This window comes from Dermochelys coriacea, chromosome 6 (genome assembly GCF_009764565.3).
Source record: "Dermochelys coriacea isolate rDerCor1 chromosome 6, rDerCor1.pri.v4, whole genome shotgun sequence".
Taxonomy (NCBI): domain Eukaryota; kingdom Metazoa; phylum Chordata; order Testudines; family Dermochelyidae; genus Dermochelys; species Dermochelys coriacea.
The window spans coordinates 6,496,481-6,506,908 of record NC_050073.1 but is presented as its reverse complement, the minus strand read 5'-3'; the positions used below and the strand labels follow the sequence as shown (position 1 = coordinate 6,506,908).

The window sequence follows — 10,428 nt, the reverse complement described above, 5'->3', positions numbered from 1 at the left end:
TTGCCTGGGAACGTGGAGGTGCCACAACTCGTTGTCATGCTCACTCTGCAGCACATGCCGTGTGGCCGGGCAGCGGTGACTGGCAAGAGACTAGGATTGGCTGCTGCTGTGCCAATCCCAAGGGCAGCAGGTGGTGAGATCCGACCGGAGCCCACGAGGTTGGCCTGTTTTCTGACCTCATTTCACCCAAACTGGCCCCTAGTGAACAGATTGCAGTGGGGTGGAGGGGGTTGCGGAGCGGTGCTGTGGGAGTGGGGGAGAGCGTGGGCAGTGGGTGTGGGCGGGGCATTCACAGTGTCTGGTGTGGGAGGCGAGGACTGGCCTCAGAGAGCCTGGCCAGGGCCCACATGAGGGTGGAAGAGTGGCCCTGTGGGAGGGGGCCAGGCTGGGGCACCAGGGGTTCCTCCAGTCCCCGTTGCTGGCAGGGGTGGGGTAAAGGGTGGGGCTGTTCATGAGTTCCTGTTGGTGTTTCCCCTAGGGGCAGGAGCTGAGGCCCAGCAGGGGGCAGCACTTGGCCCCGGGCCACTGCTCCCCCACCCCTAGCACAGAGGTGGCACACTGAACTCTGGGAGGTTTGTTTATGCGTAGGCCCCACATGAAATACAGCAGGCTCCAGCATCACAGCTCACATAGGTCTCACCAGTATCCCCCCTCCTGACACCATGTAACTCTTCTCCCCCGCAGCATTATCAGGGGCTGGGGATTCCCTCCTGGGGTCACCCCCTCCTGCGGTCACCTGGTCCCACACTCCTGGGCCAGGTATGCCCAGCCTGCTCCCCTTGTTCTTTCTGCCCTTGAGGTGAAGGGACATTTGCCCAGCCTGCCCCGCTGGCTGTCTCTGCCTCCAGAGAGACCTCACCCAGACTGGCCAGCTGGCTCTCTCCATGCTGCGGGGCTGGGGCAGTCCATAGCACAGGTGGGCTGGGGGCTCAGCGGGTGCCGGGTGGGTGTGTTCTCCGGCGGTAGGCGCTGGGCGCCAGCAGGTCCAGCGTGAGGTCCGTGATGATGGCCGTCAGCCCCCACACCCGGTAGTGGCTGTTGAGGAAGACGGGCAGCGTGTGGCTGTAGCGACCCTGATGGCAGAAGTGGGTGTAACCGTGGTTCTGGGCCTGCAGCAGGTGAGACAGGGGGATGGTGAAAACATCCTCGACCTGGGGGCGAAGAGAGACAAAAGAGCACGTTGGTGTGGCGCTGCCCGGCAGGGTCCCCTTATCCATGCCTGGCCCTGGGCTGGGCTAGGGAAGCAGCACACCCAAGAGCCCTATGGGGGGCTGTATTCCATGGCCCTAGCACACAGTACCCCCTACAGTAGACTAGGGCCTGGGAGAGGAGCAGCTGGGACCATGGCAGCTCCCTCCTTGACAAGCCTCCCTCCCCACTAGGGGAATATATTCTCGAGCACAGTTACTGCTGCAGCATGAGAGCATCTTGCTGTCCCTGTCCTCCTCCTCCCCACCCCCCAGGAGCTGCAGGCTGGGCAGGGCTCATCCCGTCCCCCTGGGAGCTCCCCACTGGGCCGTTCCCCTCTGGAGCTGATGGAAGCCTTTTCAGGTGGCCTCTAGGAACTGTGCTCAGCCCCATGCTGTTCAGCTTTATGAGGGAGGGCTGCTGGCAAAACAGGCAGGTGGCACAAAGGTGACCTCTATCCTCTTAAAACCGTGGTAGTGAGCCTCAGAGCCATATAGATGTTGTGGATTGGGCTGGAGCTTCAGAGCCCACCCCCCTGCCCAGGCTTCAGGCCTTGAACCCGCACACCTACACGGCTGTTTTCAGAGCTCCAGCACAAGCCCAGAGCTGTAGACCTAGGCTCGCTACCAGCTAAAATGCAGCATAGACATCCCCAAAGGTGGCAGGGATGCATCAGACCTGGCCCCTGGGTAAACCTAGCCCCTTCCATCCTGCCTAGTGCCAGCTCCTGTGGCTGGGAATGGAGCCTGCAGATCAGGCTGAAGGGTAGGGCTGTCCTTGGCAAGCTGGGCCCCTGATTAGCCCCCAGGGGTCCTGGTGGCTGAGAGGTGAATGCAGTCCTTGGTGTACAAGTGGAGACAACAAGCAGGGGAGGGGGAGCAGCTGTGTGCATGTGGGTGGGGGAGGGCTCACCACTGGTTACCACATTCAGTGCTGGGATTGGCCCTGCCCAGGGAATACCATCTCATGGCTCTGTCCAGGAGGTGTCATGCATCCATGGGATCAGTGGTGCAACCCAGCTTTGAGAGTTGCTTAGAGGAGCCTTTCAGTGGGCCAACCCCCCAAGGAGTCCCACTCTTCCTCCAGGGCAGGCCATGCAGCCTCGCTGCCTCTGAGAGCAAGCCACTAGGTTCCATCCCTCCTGCTCCACCCCATGAGCTCTGCCCAGTGCATCCCACTGAGCCAGACCCCTGCTCAGAGACTTATACACTCTTTGGGGACTAATGCACCCCAGCCAGTGTTTGCAGTGACACCAGGCAGCCTTTCCCACACACAGCAGGGTTTATTAATCACCTGTAACCAGTCTGGGGAGGGTCTTAGGGCAGCAGAGAGAAATAAAGGTTAAGACACTGTCCACCTGGCCAAGCCAGTGCCATCTACCAGCCAAGCTGCTTGGCCTCCGTTTCAGGCTCCGTCTGTCCCATTCTCAGTCTCACATGAGCATGCTGTCTCTCTCAAATGCCCTCTCCTATCCCTTCCCGGTCTCTCTGTCATTGGTTCTCAAGCTGGCCTTGGCTCTGCTTTCCTGCCGTGAGATGGGGGGAACCTCCTTCCTCATGTCTCCTGCTTGCTATGTGTGCATGTTCTTGTCACTGTGGCTTCCTATTGTCTTTTTTGGCTTAGGCATTGATATGGCTTGGTTTCAGCAGGTTCTAGCCCATTCCTTGTTCACTGCGCCCCACACAGCAAAACGCCACCCACACCTCATGGCTCCTGTGCTGCCCCAGAAGCAAATTTAACTCTTTTCAGAGATGTATACGTTTACCCATATTCAAATACCTAGTTTGCTTGTGCCCAGTTTCCCCAGTGTTCCAGATCATGTGGTATCTGTGATCCTGCCCTCTTCATTATTTACCACTCCCTGATTTTTGTGTCAGCTTCAAACTTTATCAGTGATGATTCTGTGTTTTCTTCCAGGTCATTGACAAAAATGTTAAATAGCATAGGGCCAAGGACCATTTCCCATAGGACCTCACTGGAAACGCACCTTCTCAATGCAATCTCCCATTTAAAATTTTCCACCACTGGGTAGCGCTGCAAAGTATGTAGGGGAGGAAGTGAGGCGCACATAGCATTCATAAAAAGAAAAGGAGTACTTGTGGCACCTTAGAGACTAACAAATTTATTAGAGCATAAGCTTTCATCGGATTTCATCGGATGCATCCGATGAAGTGAGCTGTAGCTCACGAAAGCTTATGCTCTAATAAATTTGTTAGTCTCTAAGGTGCCACAAGTACTCCTTTTCTTTTTGCGAATACAGACTAACACGGCTGCTACTCTGAAACCATAGCATTCATAGACATACTACAAACAAATCCCACAGTCACAGAAGATGAAGAGGTGACTTAGTCTGGTGCATAAGGATCGCCAAAGGAGGGCATTTCTGAGAGCAGGTGACTCTGTAACTTCAGACCCAGGGCTGGGGTCAGACTAGAAATAAGGCACAAATGGCTAATAGGGAGAGAAAATAATGCTTGGAACAAGGTGCCCAGGCAGGGCGGATTCCCCATCATTCTTCCTCGAACTCTCAGGCCACATCTACGGTAAGGGTGCTGCAGCTACGCTGCTGAAGCGAAGACGCTTCCTACAAGGATGGAAGGGATTTTTCCATCGCTGCTGGAACTGCACCTCTCAGAAGGAGCAGCTAGGTCCTCTGAAGCGTTCTTCTGTCGACCTAGCCCTGTCCGCTCCAGGAGCTAGTCTGGTGCAGCTGTAGCGCTCGGGGCAGGTGGAGAATTCTTCACACCCCTGAGAGCTGTAGCTGGGTCACCCTAAACTTTAAGTGTAGACCAGCAGGCCTCATGGTCTCTGCAGGAGATGGGCTCTCCCCCAAGCCAGGACACCACTGCCCGAGTGGGTTGCTAGGTGGGGGACTCCAGTTGCTGCAGGAGGGGAGCTGCTGGGCAGGGGAGGGGTCCCCCAGCAAGGGGCACTGGGGTGGTCTTGGGTTGCTGGATTGGGGCAGGAACTCATCCAGGGTGATTGGGAAGGTCCACTCTGGCCAGACCATGAGTCACTCCAGGTAGGGGGAGCCTGATGCAGGCAGCCAGGTCCACAGTGACACTGGACAAAGCTGCCCATAGGCCAGGGGGTCTGCTGAGGCCAGCACGCTAACCAGCCTGGTTGCCACCCTTTGGCCAGGGATCTGAAGGATGTGGGGGGGCCCTGCACGTGCTAAGGGCAGCCGCAAGCGGCACAGCCATGGCGGGGTGGGGTATGCGTGGGGCTCACCTCTTGTGGGTTGGGGCTCAGACACACACACTCCAAGGGGCCCAGATGTGCCAGAACGGGAGCAACAGTCAGTCCCCTCTGGAAGGAAACTAGAGTGAGACCTCACTGACACTGGCTTCCCTAGGAACCTCTCCCAATCCCGGGACCCACCTTTGCCTCACAGAGGTACCCCCTGCCCACGGGACCCACCTCCACCTTGCAGCACCGCCCCCCTGGAATCCTCCCTAAGAGACCCCTTGGCCTCACAACACTACTGCAACAGAACCCACCCCTACTGGGAGAGCCCCCATGGACCCTCCACCTCGCAGTGCCACCCTCCTCCTCAGAGAGACCCCCCCATGGACCCTCCTCCTGACAGCACTGTCCCCCAGAATCTCCCTCTCCTCAGAGAGGGCCCCCTCTGATAGCCTCTCTGCCTCACCACCCCCACACCATGGGACTCACCCTGCCTCAGACGGATTCCCCCCCACCCAGCCTTCCACCTTAGCATCTCCCCCTTCATCTCCCTCCTCTGAGACCACCCCTATGGCCCACTACCTCACAGCACCCCCACCCCGGGACACACCCCACCTCAGAGAGAGACTCCCAATGGGACATCCCCACCTTACAGTGCATCCCCCCCCATAGGACCCTTCCCTGTCGCGCAGTACACACACCCCAAACGACCCCTCCCACCTCATACACCTCCCCTCAGATTGCCACACGCAGTGGACCCCAGCCTCAGGAGGACCCCAACTCACATGGCTGCCCCCCATGGGACCCTGCTTCAGAGCAACACCCCACCCTTCATGCTGCTCCTCCCACATGATCCCACCCCAGAAAAATTCACCCTGCCCCAAAGTGATCCCCCCCAGGACTCTGCCCCAGAGGACCCCCCCTTCCCTCACACTGTCCTGCCTATGGGACCCTGCCCCAGAGACCCCCCCCCCCTTCCTTCACACTGCCCTGCCCATGGGACCCTGCCCCAGAGACCCCCCCCCTTCCCTCACACTGCCCTGCCCATGGGACCCTGCCCCAGAGACCCCCCCCCTTCCCTCACACTGCCCTGCCCATGGGACCCTGCCCCAGAGAGACTCCCCCCCCCTTCTCTCACACTGCCCTGCCCCAGAGATTCCCTAACACTGCTAGGGGAGCAGAGTGGTGTTACCCCAGTGAGTATGGGTCTCATGACCCCCCAGACGCTCTCAGCCCCCAAGTGCAAGCCCAGCTCTTCCTGAGTCTCCCTCAGCGCTGTGGCAATTACATCCTGGTCGGAGCTGTCACGTTTGCCGCCCGGGAAACTGCAACAAGAAAACCAGAGTCTCGTTAGAGGGGAGGCAGGACCCATTGCCTCAGGCACTGTGGCAGGCAGGAGGGGCATCTTCCACCCTGGCACCGGATGCTCAGGAACTGGCCAAAGGGGCATAGACTTATCACAGCACCGCAGAGAAGAGCTTCCATTAACTATTGAAACAACAGAGAGGTGGAGAGGCACCGGCAGAGCTGGGCGTGAGGAGAGCCCAGGGCTGGGATAGCAGGGGGCTGTGAGATGGGACTGAGTTGCACTGGGAGGTGGGGAGCCCTGGGCTGAGATAATGGGGCTGTGGGTCAGGATTGAGGGGCACTGGTAGAGCTGTGTGGGGTAGCTCTGAGCTAAGATAACAGGGGGATTTAGGTTGGGATTCAGGGGCACCCGTAGGGTTGTCGATGGGGGTGGGAGGGAGCCCAAGGCTGGGATAGCAGGCGGTGCAGGCTGGGATTGAGGGGGACCAGCACAGCTGTGGAGGGGTGCGGGGAGCCCAGGGCTGGGATAGCCGGGGCTGTGGGTTGGGATTGAGGGGCACAAGCAGAGCTGTGGGAAGAGGGTAGCCCAAAGCTGGGATAGCAGGGGGTGCAGGCTGGGATTGAGGGGCAACGGCAGAGCTGTGTGTGCAGTGGAGGCAGAGCTGTGGGATGGGGGTAGCCCAAGGCTGGGATAGCCGGGGCTCAGGATTGAGGGGCACCGGCAGAGCTCTGGGGAGAGCCCAGGGCTGGGATAGCAGGTGGCGCAGGCTGGGATTGAGGAGCACCGGCAGAGCTGTGCACGCAGTGAAGGTAGGCTTGGGGAGCAGGGCTGCAGGGCACTCAGCGAGTCGAGGGCTGTGGTACCTGACATCTCCCTTGTGCTGGCCCGTCAGCGTGCTGGAGCGCAGCGTGTACAGTAGCGCAGGGTACCCGCCCACAGAACACAATGTCACCAGCACAGCTGCTGCCACCGCCTCCTTCCGGTAGCGTCTGGTGGAGGCCTCCAGCAGCCCTCGGCATCGCTGCTCATTCTCCCGGGACAGGTACCCCCGTGCAGAGCCGCCTGCCCTCCTGGCAGCAGGTGTGGGGCGGGCGCCCAGGCGGAGATGGTGCAAGGCAGGGAACATCACACCCTGCGGAGAGAGCAAGAGGACAGCACAACTGAGGGCAGCTGCCCTTCACCGAGCCACGGCCACGTCACCTCACAGGGAAGAGCTCACTGGGTGGAGCAAGGGGGCTGGAGGCCAGAGGCTCCATCTCGGTGGCAGTGAGGCTGGGTGGCCTGCCCTGATGGAAGAATGGGACCCTCTGGATGCCTGGTGCACTGAAGGGTTCCAAGCACTGTTTAAAAACTGGGGCCTAGCACCGATCCTGTGGATCTGTGGCAGATGAGTTCAAGTACTGTGGAGCCTGGAGTGGGTACGTGGCTGGACAGTGGGTTCCAACACTCACAGGGGGGTGCCAGATAGTAGGTCTGTGCTCTGGGTGTGTGCCTAGGGACCCTGAGATTGGGCAGTAGCTGGACTCTGTTCAGGCTCCAGGTGTTTGAAATACCCCAGGGATCCAGAGCACAAAGGCTTGGATTCCATCTCACAGCAGCCCTAGCAGAACCCATCCACCACCATGCCCACTCACCCATCCCCTCCACCACCATGCACCTCTACCCTCATCCTCACCCCCCCCACGCTTCCACTCACCCATTGCCATGCCACCCCCCATTGCTACACTCATCCACCACGAGCCCATCCCCTCCATCACCACTATGCCACCCCTACGAACACCCACCCCTCCACCTACTCATCCCCATGCACTCTCACCCATCTCTCCTCCCATCACTGCTATGTACACTCACCCATCCCTTCCTGCACCCCCATGAACACAGGATAGCATGGTATTTAACAGAGGTGGTTTTTTTACCAGGTAAAATCATGGTTTTTACTACCCTGGGAAAAACTAGTTATTCCCAATTTAAGGCCTTTTAAAAACTGTTTCAGTAATGCACACCACTTTAGTTACATATTGAAAATGTGGTTCTATAAGGCAGTAGATTCAGTGATTAATTTAGGGTTGTACAAATAAAAAGTAAAAAATTATGCACAGGGCATAATACAAATATATGTAATTAGGAACGTCGGAATGCCTGTGTCCAGTTTGGTTTGGTATTTTCCTCAAGGAAATCATACAGGTCATGACTCATTTTCAATATTATACAAATAATCAAAACCATCTGAGGATATGAAAATGACAGTAATGCAGAGGTGCAGGCTACCAGCCTGCCTTGATGCATTACGCAATCAGAAGCATGCAGCGTTGCAGGCTACCAGCCTGGGTCCATCTGGCCATGCAGCATTCTGCAGCAGCAGACCGAGCCTATTCCTCAGTTATGAATGGATGTATCCAAAGTTTAAAAGATTCGTTCTATGCTTGCTGCACTTGCTGAGCACTGATACAACTGCATCACCAGTTTTTATGAAATTAGATGGACTATCAGCATCCTTCAGATTTTTCCATCCTTTTTCTTCATAGTGGATGAAAACGTAGATTTTTGAATCCAGAGATTCTTCTGCTTTAAATGCAAGTAAATATAGCACAGCATTCAGATTTTTGCCAAGCATCCACTGCTTTGCAATATATTCTTGTTCAGCTGACGGTTTCTTTCCCGAGTATTTTGGATGAAGGAGGTTGATCAACATGTGTACAGGAGTAATTGCCTCATGACATCTCTTTTGTACTTTTGCTTTATGTGGTGCAAGATCTTCATTTATCTGCAGATCCAACCATACTTCACATGTAACAGCAACTGCTGATGTGTGTCCCTTGGGAGTGTGTCAAGTGCCACCGCAGCTGGTTTCAATTGAGTGATCAACTTCTTTGCTTCTTGGTAAATTCCTTGAGTATTAATTATACTGATTGCTCTATCTTCAAATTCTGCCTCATGAGTTCTCACAATCCTGAGATAATGTGGCCAATTTTTAACATATGTTTCCAGGCATGTTATTTGATTGTTCCATCGTGTTACTGGGGATTTGGCATTCTTTTAATCAACTCCAGGCTGACAGCAATTTACAAAAATATTTTGGCAATCTACGTTTCATCAAAGCACTTAGTGTACATTCTTGTCCAAGAAGATTGAGCCAATATGATGCCCATCCATTGTCTTCCAAATCAATCATTTTTTCCATCTTTTTCTTATTTTCTGTCACGTCGCTCTTCACAATGCAACTGTACAGTTCATTTGCTAATGCCTTGGCTTCTCTTGTCAGTGTAGCATAGTACTGTCCAGGCTTCTTATTGCATACCGTATCAACCACTGACACATGAAGCAGTCTTCCCTATTTGCACACAGTGAGCAATCACTGGTTGTGCACATTATGCCAGCCATAACGTAACTGCTTTTCCATGTAATTTATTGCATGCTTCCACCCCTCAAGCCATCACTAACTGCATTTCACTGTTCACCTGGAACCTGCTTTTGACTGGGTGCTTGTTAGCTTGGCCGTAGGCAGCTGATCATTGCTTGAAAAGTTGGATGCTCAATAACAGAAAAGGGAATATTACAGCTATAAAAAAAATAAGAAAAGGAGAACTTGTGGCACCTTAGAGACTAACAAATTTATTTGAGCATAAGCTTTCGTGAGCTACAGCTCACTTCATCGGATGGATTTCTCTCTTTTGTTTCAGCTCTGGAGTTGTTTTTGTTACAAAACCATTTGTGATTGAAAACAACATGATACTTCCTGCTCGTTGTCTTTGGCTGACCTGGATCCAGCTTCCTTCTGGCGTACTTGGCAATGCAGTAATATTGGTACCTTCATCCTCAGAGTCCGAGTCTAACGCTCACAGATGTTTAGCCAAAATCAGTCAGTTCTGGGTGTCTTCTTCTTTCCACAGCATTCAGCAAAAAGGTTCCCGCCTGAGATCTCAGTTGTCCCACTTGCTTGTTCTTTGCAATTTCTGTAGCTCTGCCTCTCTTTGCCACCTCCGCAAACTTTTTCACAATAGCCATGAATTGGGTCGAGTGTTTTTTCCACCTTTCGCTCGTGCTGAAACTTTTGGACTTGGAGTCACCGTGTACACTGAGTCCAGGTGCAGCGGCCACACTCCAGCCACTCTGGCCAAGGGACAGAGGCCTGGGCTGGGCAGCTCCCGACCAACAGGAGCCAACAGGCTTCCGCAGCTGCGAGTCCTGTGACGAGTTTGCAGAAGGCACATAGGGAATTCTCCACACCCAGCAGGGTAGGGCAGGCCAGGCCCAGACTCTGACCTTTCCCTTTCTCTTGGAGGGAGCCAAGGCAACAGTGTATACAGCCCATGCACCCCTCTCCATCTCTCTGCACCCCCACTATTCCTCTGCACCCCCCTCCATGCACCTCGCTCCACCTCTCTGCAACCCCCACTACCTCTCTGCATCCCCCTCCATGCACCCCCCACTACCTCTCTGCACCCCCCTCCATCTCTCTGCACCCCCCTCCATGCACCCCCCACTACCTCTCTGCATCCCCCTCCATGCACCCCCCACTATCTTCTGCACCCCCTACTACCTCCATGCACCCCCCACTACCTCTGTGCACCCCCGGCCCCAACTCCCAGGGGCTAGCGCGGCAGTGTCTGGTCCCACATGCTCTGGGATGTCCCTGGCCGCGCACAGCCCGTCACCAGGCCCCCGCCGCCCACACGGCCGCGTCTCACCAGGCAGCTCCTCGGACAACGCGGGGTCAAACCGCGCCCGTTGCCCTCAACAAAGAT

General features: G+C 55.7%; 1 protein-coding gene across 3 annotated transcripts; it reads right to left on the bottom strand.

The window, feature by feature from the left end:
- Nucleotides 1-564: 564 nt before the first annotated feature.
- On the bottom strand, nt 565-10,387 carry NUDT8 (nudix hydrolase 8). 3 transcript variants are annotated; one of them, XM_038405848.1, is made up of 5 exons: nt 10,244-10,387; nt 6,547-6,815; nt 5,567-5,699; nt 4,420-4,497; nt 565-1,151 (listed from the first exon to the last, which is right to left on the bottom strand). In XM_038405848.1, exons 2-5 carry the CDS (start codon nt 6,807-6,809, stop codon nt 930-932), a joined length of 696 nt encoding a protein of 231 aa, XP_038261776.1. In that variant the 5' UTR covers nt 6,810-6,815; nt 10,244-10,387; the 3' UTR covers nt 565-929. The 3 variants fall into 3 exon arrangements, with proteins under 3 accessions (XP_038261776.1, XP_043372490.1, XP_043372491.1); XM_043516555.1 differs by lacking the exon at nt 10,244-10,387 and adding an exon at nt 8,144-9,261; XM_043516556.1 differs by lacking the exon at nt 10,244-10,387 and adding an exon at nt 6,903-7,071.
- Between the last annotated feature and the right edge of the window lie 41 nt (nt 10,388-10,428).

Coding starts and splice junctions, on each gene's coding strand:
- NUDT8 (XM_038405848.1), bottom strand. CDS start 6,809: ATGTTCCCTGCCTTGCACCATCTCCGCCTGGGCGCCCGCCCCACACCT. Junction 4,498..5,566: donor TGAGACCCATACTCACTGGG/GTAACACCACTC, acceptor GTTTCCTTCCAG/AGGGGACTGACTGTTGCTCC. Junction 1,152..4,419: donor TGAGCCCCAACCCACAAGAG/GTGAGCCCCACG, acceptor CTTCGCCCCCAG/GTCGAGGATGTTTTCACCAT.